Below are 17,005 nucleotides of genomic sequence, written 5' to 3'. Positions count from 1 at the left end.
TCCATCTGTTTAGTTCCATTCTTTACAGACATCCTTTGCCCACTGAACAGTGGCTAGATGTGTAAGCACCTTCCTTAAAACTGAGATAAATTTAGTCAGTTATAGTTTTCAAGTAGGAATGATCCTTTTAGAGTATTGCATTTTGGACATTCTATAATCTTATAAGAATTTAGGACTATATACAAAATAAGCTTCTCTGGTGGCTCAAATGGTAAAGAATCTGCCTGTAATTCAGGAGACCGAGGTTTGATCCCTGGGTTGGGAATATCCCCTGGAGACAGACATGGCAACCCACTCCAGTATTCTTGCCTAGAGAATTAAATGAGCCTGGTGGGCTTCAGTCCACGGGGTCCCAAAGAGTCGGACACAACTGAGTGACTAACACTTTCACTCACAAAATGGGTAAATGACAAGGACCTACTGTTTAGCACAGGAAACTATATTCCATATCTTGTAATAACCTCTAATGGAAAAGAATCTGAAAAAGAATATATATATGTACATGTTCCTCAAAAAATGTATATTGCTGAATCACTTTGCTATATACCAGAAACTAACACAGCACTGTAAATTAACTGTACTTCAATTAAAAAATGTTTAAAAAAAGAATTTACTTTTTAACAGTGTGCAGTTACAACTTGTGGGTTATCTGCCAAAAGTCCTGTGTGCTACTTGAGAGCACACGGGGTGTATAACCTAATGAACTCTCGCTCCTTTTGCCTCCGATTGAGGGCAGAGTTGAACACACCTTTCCATCGTCCCTGGGTGTGATGGGACTGAGAGAAGAGAGTAAAAATTGTCCCATGGGGGGTACCCCCTGCAGTGTTAGCTACCATGTCACCTGCATGGACTGTGTGTTCTGAACAGAGGCTTCCATGGCTGGATGTGCTCAGGAGTTTGTAGGAAATCATCTCGAGAGGACACTTTGACCTTGAAGCTGGAGAAAGATGTGTTTGGTCAGGAGAACCCAGAGGCTGGGCACAGGGGTCACTGCAGGGCTGGTCTCCCTGTAGATAAGTAGCTTGCTCCTATCGCAAAGCGAGGACAAAATCCACTGCCTGCCACTCGTATCTGAGGGCTCGATCGAAAGTAATCTTTTATCTTGCTAGTGTGGAGGTGATTCGTCTTGGCCAAAGTTACTTCATCAACTGGGATCTGCAGATGTACTATCCTGAGAAGGACACGCCTGCAAAGGCGAGAACCACCACGCTGAATGAGCAGCTCGGGCAGATCCATTACATCTTCTCCGACAAGACGGGGACCCTCACGCAGAACGTCATGACCTTTAAGAAGTGCTGCATCAATGGGCAAATTTACGGTGAGCAGAAGCTGTTACTCCATCTCTGGATGTGTGCGACCAGCGGCTGCCTCCCTGGAGTGGTCCCCCCCAGTGCAAAGCTCTGGTGGTTATTCTGGTGAAGTTTCTCAAGCAGCATCACTGGTGCGTTGAGACCACACATGTGGGAAGGTGAGGAGTCAGAATTAGGTATACATTCCTCAAAAAGTTAGCTTGCCACATGATCCAGCAAGTTTGCTCCTGGTTACACACCCAGAAGAACCAAAAGCAGGGACTCGAACAGGTGTTTGTACATCCGTGTCCGTAGTAGCATTATTCGTAATAGGGAAGGTGCAGTAGTAAGTTAAAGTGTCCATCAGTGGACGAATGGGTAAGGAAAATGTGATGTGTACACACAGCGGAATATTATACAGTCTTGAAAAGGAAGGAGACTGTGACACGTTACGACATGGATGAACTTCGAGGATATTATGCTACGTGAGATAAGCCAGACACAAAAGGAAACATACTGCATGATTCCATTTCTTTGAGGTACTTGGAGAAGTCAAATTCAGAGAGCTAGAGAGTAGAATGGTGATTGCCAGGGTTTAGGGGAAGAAGGGAATGAGGAATTAGTGTTTAATGAAAACGGCATTTCCGCTTTCACGGATGAAGGAGCCATCGAGATGGATGGTGGTGAAGGCTGCACAGCAGAGTGATTGTACTTAGTGCCACTGAACTGTCCATTTAAAAATAGTTGAGATGAAATTCCCTGGTGGTCCAGTGATTAGGACTCCTTACTTCCACTGCTGGGGGCCTGGATTTGATCCCTTATCAGGGAACTAAGATCCCACAAGCCTCGAGCCACGGCCAGAAAACAAACAACGAAGTAGTTGAGATGGTAAGCTTTGTTTTTCATCACAATTATATTTTAAAAATTGATTTCCATTCTAATATTCTGAAATGTGCTATATACTTATAAAAATAACAAGGCTAGTGCTGCATTCAAGGTGGATGCCCCTAACATTTAAATATTTAAAAACATATAATTATTTTAAAAGCTATGAAAACATCATAAATTTCCTCTTGGAGGAAACGTTTTGCTGTGAGCTGCAGATTCACAGAATGTCAGTGAGGAAGGTGAGATGCTGAGGGCTTGAGGAAGGGGCTCTGCTGACGGGCTCCCAGACGGGCTATGAGACCCATTGATTCAATTTGTTTTGTCCTGTTTATTCCCAGGAGACCATCGAGATGCTTCTCAGAATAATCATAGCAAAATAGAGGTGAGTCCTTTCACAGACGAAGCCGTTGGGGTGTGTATGACTTTCCTGGGCTGTAACAAGCTCCCATAGAATAGGTGTCTTACAGCAATAGGAACGTATTCCCGCACAGCTCTGGAGGCCAGAAGTTTGAATGGAGGAGTCAGCAGGCGCACGCTCCCTCTGGAATCTCTGGGGCAGAATCCGTCGTTGCCTCTTCCTGGGCTCTGGTGGTTGGTTGCCTGCAGTCCTGGGCGCTTGGCTGGCAGACACATTACTCAGATCTGCCTCTGTCATCACATGGCCTCCTTCTCCCTGTGTGTCTGTGTCCAGATCTCCTTCCTTTTATAAAGATACCAGTCACTGGATTGTGTGCATGTGTGCTGTGTGTGTGCTCAGTCGCTCAGTCATGTCTGACTCTTTGCAACCCTATGGACTGTAGCTCACCAGTCTCCTCTATCCATTGGATTCTCCAAACAAGAAGACTGTAGTGGGTTGCCATGCCCTCCTCCAGGAGATCTTCCTGACCCAGAGGTCAAACCCACATTTCCTGCATTTCCTGCATTGCAGGTGGACTCATTACCACTGAACCACCATACTCATTAGGGTCTCTCTAATCCGTTTAACCTCATCTTTGTTTTTTTGTTTTTTATATTAGGGCATAGTTGATTAATAATGTGTTAGTTTCAGGTGTACAGCAAAGTCATTCAGTTATTTAATATATACCTGTATCTATTCTTTTTCAAAATCTTTTCCCATTTAGGTTATTACAGAGTATTGAGTATAGTTCCTTGTGCTCAGTATAAACTTCCTCTTGATTACATCTACCAAGACCTTATTTCCAAAGAAGGTCCTATTACCAGATACTAGGGGTTAGGACTGCAACCCATCTTTTTTGGTGGGGACACAATTCGACTCACACCAGGCTATGTTAAAACAGATATGAGCCTCTTGACACTTCAGAACATATTAAAATCCTAAGGTGATGTTTGGATGAAGACACAGCTTCCGAGAAAAGTTCGTATCATCTGTGAAGCCCGAGTCGTCTGTTTTAAACGACCATTTTTCCTTCTCCGTTTCTTTCAGCCAGTGGATTTTAGCTGGAATGCGTTTGCCGATGGGAAGCTTGAATTTTACGACCATTACCTCATTGAGCAGATCCAGTCGGGGAAGCAGCCGGAGGTGCAGCAGTTCTTCTTCCTGCTGGCCATGTGCCACACGGTCATGGCGGACAGGCTCAACGGTGAGTGTGGCTGTCGCATCTCGGACACCGGAGACCAGTTTTTGTTTTGTTTGTTTTTAGTTGACCGTGAACTCGTGCTTGGGACCTGAATGCATATGAAGAGTTGCATGAACTAGAGGCGTTTCAGTTAGGTTTCACATCTTCATCTTATACCCCAGAGAAGTACACGGCTTACTTGGCATCCTCCAGGGAGACTTGCCTTCTAGATCCTGGGTTCTATTTCCCATAGGTAGGTCTTTGCCATAGATATCCTGCAGAAGGCTTTTCGGATGTAAGGCTTCTTCTTCCTAGCAAATGTCATTGGTCTGTTTACCCAGAAGGCCAGCAGACAAAACAACTAGACCCGATCCCCACCTCCTTCCTCCCTGCACCTGGAGAAAAGGACAGAATGGATAGCAGTCCAACCGTCGTCAAGTCCTCCACAGAACCCAGATACCTCCAAATTAAGTGACTTATGAAAATTAAGTGAATTCTGAAAAGCAGAATTCTTTTTTTTGTTGTTGTTAATTTTTAAAGAAAATTATAGTTGGTTTATACTGTTGTGTTAATTTCTGCTGTATAGCAAAGTGATTCAGTTACACAGGTATATACATTTTTATGTTTCATAGTGTTTTCCATTATGGTTTATCATAGCATATTGAATATAGTTCCCGGTGCTATGCAATCAGACCTTGTTGTATATCCATCCTATAGAATAGTTTGTACCTGCTGACCCCAAACTCCAAATCCATCCTCCGCCACACTCCCTCTCCCTCGGCACCCGCAAGTCCGTTCTCTCTCTGAGTCTGCCCCTGCTTCCTGGATAAGTCCGTGTTGTACTTTAGATCCCGCACGTGAGTGACACCACAGGGTATTTGTCTTTCTCTTTCCGACTTACGTCACTTGGTATGATAACCTCCGGGTTCACCCGTGCTGCTGCAAATGGCATTGTTTCGTTCTTTTTTGTGGCCGAGCAGTATTCCAGTGCGTGTGCACACACACACCACATCTTCTTTATCCATTCATCTGTCGGCGGACATTTATGTTGATGCCATGTCTGCAAAACTCTTAAGTGCAGCTTGTGCCAGCGCTGTCACAGCAAGATGGTCCGGCTTCAGTGCCAGCTAGGCATCTTATCGCCTAGTCACACGGTGATGCCTCACATAAATACATACGTGCATTCTGGAAAGAGCCAAAAGTGCCCCTTTGTCATGTGCATTCTCCACTTTGAGCTGCCCTGGTGGCTCAGGTGGTGAAAAGGCTGCCTGCAAGGCAGGAGATCAGGATTCGACCCTTGAGTCAGGAAAATCTCCTGGTGAGAGAATAGCAACCCACTCTAGGATTCTTCCCTGGAGAATTCCACAGACAGAGGAGCCTGTAGGCTACAGTCTGTGGGGTCACAAAGAGTCAAATCCAACTGAGTGACTATCACTTACTTATTCCCCACTTCAATCAACCCAGCATAGGAACGGATGTCCCTTCTTGTTTTCTGATTCTGAGGTTTCATATGTAGAGGATGAACTCTTCAGAGGAGACATAAAAAACTAAATCTATAGATGCTATGTGTATCTTGCAGCAAGTTTCAAAGACACTCATTCTCCAAGGATGAATCTAATTGTGCAATAAAGCTGAGATAACAGCAGAATTCAGGTTGGGTAGATACATGGAAGGGGCTATTAACAGGCCAAAGCAGGGAGATAGAAAAGGGTAAGATCAGGTCACAAATAACTGAAGCAGAGGTCAAAATCTGTTTGACTAGCTAAGCACATTTTACTCATATGATAAAAATCAAGTATGATATTTTTAAGCAACTGGGTTCTCTTAGTTTTTGGCTCATTGGTAAGTTTATTCTACTTTTTTTTTTTTTTTTTGGCATGTATGATGGTATTATTTTGAAAGTTAACCTGCCAACTTAAGCAAGTGTGTATACATCTGCGGTCTCCATTTCCTTCTTTCTCCGCTGGGATTTCATGGGAAGAGTCCTGGGCTCTGTGCTGGAGGTGGGCCGTCCCTGTCTGGGTTCTTGCCATAACACACAATGCAGACCAGCGTTTTCTGCTGGGCAGTGGTTTCCTCATGTCACGGGAGGAGGGCTGGAGTTCAAAGGCCTTTCCAGCCTGAGAGTGTGCAGCTCTTTGTCCCACTGTCCACCGAGGCAGAATTGTACCCCTGAGGCATCTTGCCCCATGCAGCACATCACAGGCAAATTGCTCTGGACGCTGAAAGTGGAGGGCAGTTGGATTTCTAAGCACAGGAAGTAAAGGAGAGACTGATTTTTGTCTTTGACCAATAAAAGCACCTTGAAAGGGTCTGTGGGAAGGGACCTTGGGGATAACAACTCCCAATGTTACAGCTGAGAAATTCAGCCCCAGAAAGCACCTGATACCTCCTTGAGCTTGGACGACAGGTTAAAACTCATTTTAGCCGAGTCCTCTCGCTCTGCCGTGCTGGTGCGCCTTTGCTCTTTCCCTCTCATTTTCCCGCTTTTACAGGAGTGGAGATTGGCTCTTCGGTCATTATGCATAATGTGAGCAACAAAGGGACTGAATTCTTTCAGGCACGCTCAGCAGACAGTGGATGTGGCCCACGTGTTGAGTATGTGTAGGAGGGCAAGTAGTGGCTGAATGTGGAGCAGCTGTGTTGGTTTTCTATGGCTCTACACTAGATGCCCACAACGCAGTGGCTTGGATCATCCATTCCTTCACCCACAGCTCTTTAGATGAGATGTCTGCGCAGGGCATGATGGGGTTCTCTGCCAAGGACCTCCCTAAAATCCAGGTCCGGCCACTCTGTTGTCCGGAGATCAGCATCCTCTTCCAAGCTGAGAGCAGAATCCATTGCTCTGGGGTCGCAGGACTGAGGTCTCCATTTCCTCGTTGGCTGTCAGCTGGGGCTCCTCTCTGCTCCCACAGGCCTCTCTCTCTTTCCTTGCATCATGGTTCCCCTTGTCTTCAAAACTAGCAACCGCGAATCTCCCTCCCATCCACCCCTTTCATGCTTCAATCTCTCTCCCTGGGAAGAAGCCAGTCCCTTTGGAGAACTAGGGCTTCCGTGGTGGCTCAGCTGCTAAAGAATCCACTTGCAATGTGGGAGACCTAGGTTCGATCCCTGGGTTGGGAAGATGCCCTGGAGAAGGGAAAGGCTACCCATTCTAGTATTCTGGCCTGGAGAATGGGGTCTCTGTGGACTATAGTCCATGGGGTCTCAAAGAGTCAGACATGACTGAGCAACTTTCACTTCACTTTGAAATTAAAAGACACTTGCTCCTTGGAAGAAAACCTATGACCAACCTAGACAGCATATTAAAAACCAGAGCCATTACTTTGCCAACAAAGGTCCCTCTAGTCAAAGCTACGATTTTTCCATTAATCATGTATGGATGTGAGAGTTGGACTATAAAGAAAGCTGAGCACAGAAGAATTGATGTTTTTGAACTGTGGTGTTGGAGAAGACTCTTGAGTCCCTTGGACTGCAAGGAGATGTAACCAGTCCATCCTAAAGGAGATCAGTCCTGGGTGTTCATTGGAAGGATTGATGCTGAAGCTGGAACTCCAATACTTTGGCCACCTGATGCGAAGAGCTGACTCACTGGAAAAGACCCTGATGCTGGGAAAGATTGAAGGGGGGAGGAGAAGGGGACGACAGAGGATGAGATGGCTGGATGGCATCACTGACTCGATGGACATGAGTTTGAGCAAGCTCCAGGAGTTGGTGATGGACAGGGAAGCCTAGTGTGCTGCAGGAGTTGGTGATGGACAGGGAAGCCTAGTGTGCTACAGTCCATGGGGTCACAAAGAGTCAGACACGACTGAGCACTGAAAGGAACTGAACTGACTGAACTTGAGACTAACCCAATTAGTTAAGGAGCACTCAGATAATCTCCTTATCTTACAGTCAACAGATTTGGACCTTAATTATATCTGTAAAATCCCTTCCCAGCAGTACTGTGATTAGAGTTTGCTTGAATAACTGGGAGAAAGTGTGTGTACACATCATCGACTCCTGCCCTTGCAGAGGCTGAGAACAGAGTTTGAAAAGAAAGAAGAAAGAAAGTGAAGTCGCTCAGTCGTGTCTGACTCTTTGCAACCCCATCGACTGTAGCCTGCCAGGCTCCTCCATCCATGGGATTTTCCAGGCAAGAGTACTAGAGTGGGGTGCCCTCTCCAGAGTTTGAAAGGCTTGGAGATATTGTCTCCACCTGAAGGCCTGAAGTGCAGATGCACCGTGAGATTGTGATCAGAGAGATAAGTTTTAGAAGTTTGGAGCTAGGACACATCAAATCAGTAAGGAAACTTAGGACCTGGATTAGTGGGAGTCTTTAGGAAGGACGAGCAAGTTACAAACAAGGAGGATATTCAGTCTGAGGGGTAACTTGTTTTAAGACTGGTGACTAGAATTATCAGCCAGAGAAAGCTATGGAATCAGGATAATAAGAGGTGAGATTTGTTGTTTGAGCATCTTTTTTATTTGAATCAGTTCTGTGATCCACAAATTAGCTTGTACAAGAAAAAAGAAAGTCTCTTTGGTTGTGCCTTGGTGTGGGGTAAATACAGAATTTTCTTACAGGAAAGGTTTCTGGGGTTAATTTTTAGTCTGGCTTTCCTCCTGCAAACATCAAGTTGGAGTTTGGACCGGATCTCTGAAGTTCCTCCCATCTCTGTTAGTTGGCGATCCTGTGATTCCATGACTAGAAGAAAATGGAAGGGTTTTCTTTTAATGATAAAAACTTCAGTGTTTGCTCCAGATAGGGTTGTCTTTACTCATGGGAACTTTACCACCTTTTATCATTCTGTTCCTTTTTTTTTTGGAGTAAGTTTGCCTTCAGTATGATGTAATATATCCCCGCCAGAGAAACCTGCCGATGGGAGGGGACTGATCTCACTGCTGCTTGTTTAGCTCTGGTTAAATATTTTACCGTCTGGCATGTGTGTGTGTTTGTAGAATGACTGGATTTAGCAAGTGCATTTGTAACTTCTGGTGTGTGTCTTTCTGGGTGAACAAACAGATACCAGCCTCATCTTTAATTAGTATTTGGGAGTGATGAATATTGGCTTAGAGTGAACCATCTGAGTATGTCTGTCAAGGGAGGAGAATGTGAGGATGGGGCATTTAGCTCTACTGATAGCCTGCTTCCCCGATGGCTCAGACGGTAAAGAATCCGCCTGCAATGAAGGAGACCTGGGTTCGATCCCTGGGTTGGGAAGATCCTCTGGAGAAGGAAATGGCAGCCCACTCCAGTGGAGAATGCCTGGAGGATCCCCATGGACAGAGGAGCCTGTTGGGCTACAGTGCAGGGGGTCGCCAAGAGTCAGACACGACTGAGCGATTAAGCACACAGCCCTTCACCCTGGAGCATCTGCCCTCCCCTGTGGACAGACGGTGTAAAGAGATGCCCGTCTGCGGGCTGCAGCCTGGTCAAACCGTGGTGGGAAATGAAATGCCTTTTCCTGTGAAAATTCATCTGACCATAGACATACTTTTCATTCTACTTGGAGGTGGAAGAATGAAGAGTTGAAAAACACAAACTCTTGGATAGGGAGAGCTTTTTTAAAATAAATTTTTTTTTTTTTTTTACTGACGTACAAAGATAAGCATATAGCTCGGTGAATTTTCACCAGCCCAATACTCCCATGTCATGAACACCCAGATTTTTACAAACACAACATCATACCTCCCTTAGACGCCCTTCCCTGTTCCCTCTCTGTCATTGCCCCTCCAGAGGTGACTACTGTCCTGACTTTGAATAGTTCGGGTTAGCTTTATCTGCGGCGGGTTCATGTAGATGGAGTTAGGTGGTTATGTACTTGTGCTGTCTGGCTTCTTCACGCAGCACTGAGAGGTTCGCTTCTGTTGTGAAGCAGGTTTGCAAGTTGTGAAATAAATGTGGTTTCCCATTATTTAACTTTCAAAATCAAGATATTGAACAGATTGATACATTTTGAGATTTTTTTAAATTAGGAGACTATAGCTAAGGTAAAGAAGGTTCTAGAGAGAAGATAACCTGGTACAATCCTTTTAGAGAACAAGTGAGTAATGCGTGTGACAGCAGGCTTAAAAATTCTCAGTGTTGTTTACCTCAGTGTTTTCATTACTAGGAAGCTCTCCTTGGAAAACACGAAAACCCTTATACACGTATAGAATCCTTATTACAGTGTTATTTTGGGGAGTAAAAATATTATAGAAAGGTGGTCACACATTACATTCACAGGTTACATTTCTTTAAAATAATGCATAGAAAGAATTTTTAAAGCTGTGATAACATGCTCAAAATACAGTGTTAAAATCACCAGGATGTAAATGTATATTTAGCATGCCAGAAACTATTAGAGAAACAGGCATTTCCAGAAGGACAGAAAGAAATTGTAAAAAGCTATCAACAGTGCCATTCTTCCTCTGGATGGTGGGGTTATGAGATTTTCTTTTTTCCCCTATTCTTGGCCAGATTTTTTTTTTTCACTTCTAGTTTATATTACTGTTTATAATCAGAAATAAAAGCTTAAAAACTGTGAACGTTGGCACACTCCTTAAGAATCAGCGATGTGTTTTCTTGGGGATGTTTTGGGCTTTGCAACAGAGTTGGCCCTCTGTGTCCATGATGCAGGGTGCCAACTGTATCTACTGTAGTCTGCCGCTTTCTAGAAGGGACCAGAGCATCCATGGCGTTTGTTATCTGCGGACACTCCTGGAACCAATCCCCCATTGGTCTCAAGGGATCACTGGACATCCTCACCCCCACATGAACCGCACTGGTGAACACTCGCTGGCCAACTCAGCTTTTCTGGTTTTCTCTCTTGCCTCTTCTGTTAGGTCAACTCAACTACCAGGCAGCCTCTCCTGACGAGGGCGCTCTCGTAAGCGCCGCCAGGAACTTCGGCTTTGTCTTCCTCGGCAGGACCCAGAACACGATCACCATCAGTGAGCTGGGCACAGAGAGGACCTACCATGTTCTTGCCCTTTTAGACTTCAACAGTGACCGGAAGCGGATGTCTATAATTGGTAGGTCTCCCTCAGAGTATGTCTGTCAGTCATTCACTGAGATGCTGCCTCTTGCACATTTTACTTAGCAACACCAGGATAAAACAGGCAATGAACGAGCCCCTTGGTTCCTGGAGGACTTCCGCAGACTTGTTGAAACTAGTGTTTCCTCACTTCATTCTACACGATGTCCATCACTCAAAGGGACAAACGCAGTAGATCTGAACCTTGCATCACGTCTTCAACGATGTGGGCTGTCAGCTGTGAAATCTGGGTAGCAGCTCCATGGCTGGTAGACCCACAGCACGAGCTTTTCTATCGTGAGTTGCCCCATGCATTTCTGCTGGGGCCTTGCGGGATGTCAGGTTCAGGAGAACAGCGAGGCTGTGCTTATGAATGAAGATTCTCCCTCCAGCTCAGGCGCAACGTAACAGGAACCCAGGAAGAAGCAATGATCACTTCCTGATAGTGCAATGTTTTCAGTTCATAGTGTGAAATCATTACAAACTCACAGAAAACTTGCAAGAACGCTTTAAAGAATCCTGTAGCTTCTTCCATGTCCAGTTGTCAGCATGGGTCAAAAGTTCTTTGTCATTGTTATTTATAGGTTCTTGTTTTCTGAACCATTTGAGAGTCGATTAAGGGCATTGAGGTCTAATGTCCCTTTCCCCCAAATACTTAAGTAGGTTTTTCTTAAGATCAAGAAACTTCACTTACTGTTATGTCCAGTATGGTGATCAGAATCAGAAAACTCAACAGTGCAGTGTTATTATCTAATCTACAGAGTGCTTTCAAGTTTCACCAGGGATTTTCTTTCTGATTCAGGACTCTACCCAAGATGCCACACTGCATTCAGTGATCATTACACTGGTCTCCTTTATTCTGTGAGAGTTCCACAACCTGATTTTGATCTTCTGCACACTGACATTTTTGAAAAGCACAGGGCTGTCACCTTGCGGAGAGTCCCTCAGTTTGGGTCTGTCTGATGTTCCCTCATGACTAGATGTAGATGGTGCCCTGTTGGCAGGAAGGGTACCTAGATCGGTGCCGGGTCCTTCCCAGCACAGCATATCAGAAGGTACATGATTGCAGGTCACATCAGCTTGGATCACTTGGTTAAGTGACGTCTGTAAGATTTTCCACCATGAGACTGACTTTTTAATTTTTATTTTTTAATTGGAGTATAAGCGGTTTACAATGTTGTGCTAGTTTCTGCTGTACAACAGTGTGACTCAGCCGTAAGTGTATGTATATCCCTCCTCTGGGCCTGCCTCCCATCCTGCCCTCCCGCCCAATGAAGGCTGCGCACAGCTGAGCTTCCTGTGCTGTGCAGCAGGTTCCCCCAAACTGCTCGTTGCACACCTGCTGCCCCCGCTTCCTCCCACCCTCCCCGCCCCGCCCCGCCCCTCCCCTCCCCTCCCCTCCTCTCCTCTCCTCCACCACGCCCACAAGCCTGTTCTGTTTGCAGGGCAGGAATAGAGATTCACTTTTTAACCAATATAAAAGTTTAGCTGCTTCCTGATTTAGTCTCATCTTACTGATACTATTACTGAATTAAATGATTAGTCTCATTTTTACTGAGTGCTTCCTGTGGGCCTAACACTGATCTGGGCTGATGATCATGCCTGGCGAATACCTTAAAAGAACTTAAAATCTAGTTAGTGGTGAGACACGTAATGCAATTAAAGTACTTCAGAGATCAAAAAAGCCGAGAAAATGGTCATGAGGAGTCATGTTAATGGTCTGAGAATTAAAGGCAGTGAGTGTTGTGGATTTATAGATAAGAAGGGTTTCTACTGGCTGGCATGGACCAAGATGTCTACATGGAAAAACCCAACACACAGTAGGGAGCCAATAAGTATTTGCTCAAAGAATAAGCAAGCGTATGAAAACTGAGCTGGCTAAAGGAATCTTTTCATATTTATTTCACTATTACATTCTATGTAGGCTTACCAATTGTTGAGAGCAACATTTTTCTAGGTCCATTGCTTATTTTAAACTAATTAGGAATGATTAGCACTGTAACCGTTCAGAAGATTAACTGTATAGTTTTCTTAAGAAATCAAACATTAACTTGGTTATTGGCTTTTCCTTCTCTCTCTTACTTTTTACTAGTAAGAACCCCAGAAGGCAATATCAGGCTTTACTGTAAGGGGGCCGACACTGTGATTTACGAACGGTTACATCAAACGAGCCCTATGAAACAAGAAACGCAGGACGCCCTGGATGTAAGTCTCACTTCACTCTTTATGCCGCGGATTGCAAACTTCCTTTCTGGTACTATCTCTGAAGCTGGAGTGAAAGCTTTGTGCTACCTGTTGACCCTTCTGCTGTCTTGGCGTAGTTGAGTGGAAAGAGCACCCAAGTAGGAATATGGCAGGCTGGTTCTGATTCTGCCACAGAGGCTGACTTCCTAGGAAATGAGCTCAGTGCATCTAGGTTGGCAGGACCTGCAGGACTGACCCAGGAGAAAGGCTGGTCTTTCTTCCGGGGACCTTAAGCAAGTTACATAACCATCCTGTGCTCTCGTCTCAGTATCTGTGTGGCCTCCAAGAATTCCAGTGTCCTGTGTACAGTGAAGTCGAGAGAACATTCCTATAGGATGGGACATGAGAAAGCAGTCCACTGGATAATCAATGTCTTTGTTAGAGAATCAGTTTGGTCTTTGTTACTTCAAACTCGCTATTTTAGGGGATGGTGTGGGCGCAAGAGAGTCGGACACGGGTGAGGAACTAAGCACGCACACGTGCTTGGTTCAGGGATACTGCCGTTTTTCAGAATGCTTCTGGAAATCTGAGAATTGTATGCCCACCCTCATATTGTTTTGTTTTTATATAATGATGGCAATGAAGCCTGGAGGGTGAATCATTAATTGCCAGTATGAACTATCCCCGGTCCCATCACTTCATGGCAAATAGATGGGGAAACAGTGGAAACAGTGGCTGACTTTATTTTTCTGGGCTCCAAAATCACTGCAGATGGTGATTGCAGCCATGAAATTAAAAGACACTTACTCCTTGGAAGGAAAGTTATGACCAACCTATACAGCATATTAAAAAGCAGAGACATTACTTTGTCAACAAAGGTCTGTGTAGTCAAGGCTATGGTTTTTCCAGTGGTCATGTATGGATGTGAGAGTTGGACTATAAAGAAAGCTGAGCGCCAAAGAATTGATGCTTTTGAACTGTGGTGTTGGAGAAGACTCTTGAGAGTCCCTCGGACTGCAAGGAGATCCAACCAGTCCATCCTAAAGGAGATCAGTCCTGGGTGTTCATTGGAAGGACTGATGTTGAAGCTGAAACTCCAATACTTTGGCCACCTCATGCAGAGAGCTGAGTCATTTGAAAAGACCCTGATGCTGAGAAAGATTGAGGTCAGGAAGAGAAGGGGACGACAGAGGATGAGATGGCTGGATGGTATCACCGACTCAATGGACATGGGTTTGGGTGGACTCCAGGAGTTGGTGATGGACAGGGAGGCCTGGATTGCTGCGGTTTGTGGGGTTGCAAAGAGTCGGACACGACTGAGTGACTGAACTGAACTGAACTATCCCCGCATGGGGATAGTTCACACATGGAGCAACTTGCACAGTCCCCAGCACTTAGTCAGTGCTCAATAAAGGGGTCTTTTCCCCCTCCACTTGAAGGGTCTGAGTTTGGGGGCCAAAGATCCTTCAGAAAAAGTCTGCTGAATATGTTGTTTCCTAGATGGGGTTACATTTTAAGGTTATATGTGTGTTGCTGAAGCAGTTACAGTGGGTAGTTCCTCATGAGAATTTGCATGAGGGTGGTCTAATCAAATACATGCAGAACTTGCCAGTCTTTGAAAGCAAACCCTTACTTGGGCGAACCTGTTCTGCTATTTTGACCGACAAGATGTGACTGTGAAATAATGAAACATTTTTACTGGTTCACATTTTAGCTATTTTAAAATGGCTTAAATCTGTTCGCCATGATTAAACTTTACATACTCTTTTTCATGAAAATGTTTTATCTCAGCTTTAACCATGGCACGTGTCTTTGAGAATTGGTTTGAGGGACTAAGGCTTGGGTGAGAGTTCGTAGTCTTTGAACCTGTAACTGTTTGTGGGAACAAATTGTAAAGTTGTCAGGTCTGGTTCACAAAACCTTTTACCACAAGGCAGCATCCTTGATCTCTTATTTTCTTAGTTGTCAAGGGGTTTTTGTTCATTCTCATGACTTGATTTACCAGAGAGTTATACTATTCCCTTTAATTAGAGAACTATAAATAAACAGTCCTAAGATTTTGAGAATTCTTAGGAAAACAAAGTATTAATATTTGTTTACTCTCCTCTATGGAATGTATGTGTACAGAATCATTTCACAGTCTCTTTTTAAATGATCTTATTATATTACTGCAAAATGAGATTTCAAACTTACATAAAAATAACTGTTCTTTGGGTGGTTGGATTGTCTTTTAAATTAAACAGATCTTTGCCAATGAGACTCTTAGAACACTGTGCCTTTGCTATAAGGAAATTGAAGAAAAAGAGTTTGAAGAATGGAATAAAAAGTTTATGGCTGCCAGTATAGCCTCAACCAACCGGGATGAAGCTCTGGATAAAGTATATGAGGAGATTGAAAAAGATTTAATTGTGAGTTTTAACCTTTGTAACTTTCCCCTTGATATTCTGAACAGAATTGGAGATCTTATTAAGTTTTATTCATTTTTAATCTCACTCTTGAAATATAATTCAAACTGCAGTATTTGAAACCGGTACAGTGGAACTCAGTCATTTGAATTTTTTTCAGCAAGCAAAATAGCAGTTGCCATTATGAGAAAACAAAAGACAAAACACTATGAGATTCGGATTCTATTATTTTTATATCACTTATTAAAATTCATTTTATACAATAATAAGCCAGCATATACTTATTACACTATGAGAATTACTGAGATGATTTATGTTGTGCAAAATCTTGAAATAAGAAAAATAAGCCATTTGTAGAGACTTTCCAAAGTTTACTACTTATTGCTTGTAGAGTTTTGATGAAAAGGAAATGTTCAACAGATAGTAAGCACTGACCTTTAGCAAAAGAAATTGGTTTGTATCCATGTAAAGTAGTATACACACAACAATATTATATATTTTTAATGTCCTTGATTGGTACTTACATTTTTGTCTTGGTGAATTACTGTAAGAAAAAAGACTTTGGCTGCTTGGTTTTTGGTGAATGTGGAACACGGCAGCCTTCCCAGTTAATGCCAGCCACTGGCCCCTGTAGCACAGCAGCTGGGGTGTATTTAGCCCATCTGCTTTTTACAGGTTGGCCGACTGCAAATACAGAACATTTTTGGCTTATGTGCTAATTCCTTTCTGTGAATGTACATTCCAGCTATTAGGAGCAACAGCTATTGAAGACAAGCTGCAAGATGGAGTCCCAGAAACCATTTCAAAACTTTCAAAAGCTGACATTAAGATCTGGGTGCTCACTGGAGACAAAAAGGGTGAGTCAGTTTGCAGGGAAGCCTATCTGTTAATTCACAAATATCCATAGCTCCTGTCTCCCCTGCTCAAGGGGACCTTCTCAGACTTCGCATCCTGCACAAGCACCATCTGTTTCCCTTGGGCAGAGACGCTTTCCGTAAGAAATCCTTCTGTGTTGCTCCAGCCCGCCCCGGCCGCCTCCTTCCTGAAACTCCCTCGTTGGCAGAGTCTCCTCCTCGTAACTGAGCTCCTGCTCGTGTCCTGCTGGCTGTCTTCGGTCTTCTATCTCTGCCCGACACGGGCTCCCGTCCTCCAAGGGCCAGCTCTCCGGGCCCTTCTGTCCTCCCAGCCCTGTACCGTCTGTTGGGCAGAGAGCAGAAGAGCGTAACATGCTCAACAGAGCTTTGGTTTTCTTCCCTCTTTTATTGCTTGAAAATTGTAATGTTATCCCCACGGGAAGATTCTAATTTTTAAATTCAGAGCTCAACAAGGAGTTGATTGTTGTGTTATCGTTTCTGTCGATTTTTTCACTCCAGAAGCCTTCCATGGGAAACTAGATCATTTGTCTTATCCTGACATTGTTGGTGGATTACACATTCTGATAAGCTAAGGAATTAAGTCCCGACCTCAAACAAGTGGGGGTGGGGGTGGAAAAGGGGGGAAAATGTCCAGTAGGAGCCACATGTGAGGGTTGTGGAAATGGCTACCCTTCCCACCTTGTGTGTGTGTGTGAGTCACTCAGTCCTGTCCGACTCTGCGACCCCCTGGACTGTAGCCCACCAGACTCCTCTCCATGGAATTCTCCAGGCGAGAATACTGGAGCG

The 17,005-nt window shown here is 44.3% G+C and overlaps 1 protein-coding gene across 1 annotated transcript in view; it reads left to right on the top strand.

The window, feature by feature from the left end:
• ATP8B1 (ATPase phospholipid transporting 8B1) overlaps positions 1–17,005 on the top strand; it is a 107,329-nt gene that overhangs the window by 76,113 nt on the left and 14,211 nt on the right. The window contains exons 13-19 of the mRNA XM_070361593.1: positions 1,110–1,318; positions 2,516–2,559; positions 3,622–3,778; positions 10,565–10,753; positions 12,848–12,960; positions 15,183–15,347; positions 16,090–16,201. Of these exons, the coding sequence (XP_070217694.1) occupies positions 1,110–1,318; positions 2,516–2,559; positions 3,622–3,778; positions 10,565–10,753; positions 12,848–12,960; positions 15,183–15,347; positions 16,090–16,201 (989 nt within the window). The remainder of the gene's footprint in view (positions 1–1,109; positions 1,319–2,515; positions 2,560–3,621; positions 3,779–10,564; positions 10,754–12,847; positions 12,961–15,182; positions 15,348–16,089; positions 16,202–17,005) is intronic.

The sequence above is a fragment of the Bos mutus genome, chromosome 24 (assembly GCF_027580195.1).
Source record: "Bos mutus isolate GX-2022 chromosome 24, NWIPB_WYAK_1.1, whole genome shotgun sequence".
Lineage (NCBI taxonomy): Eukaryota > Metazoa > Chordata > Mammalia > Artiodactyla > Bovidae > Bos > Bos mutus.
The sequence above is the reverse complement of the archived record's forward strand: the minus strand, read 5'-3'. Positions and strand labels throughout refer to the sequence as shown.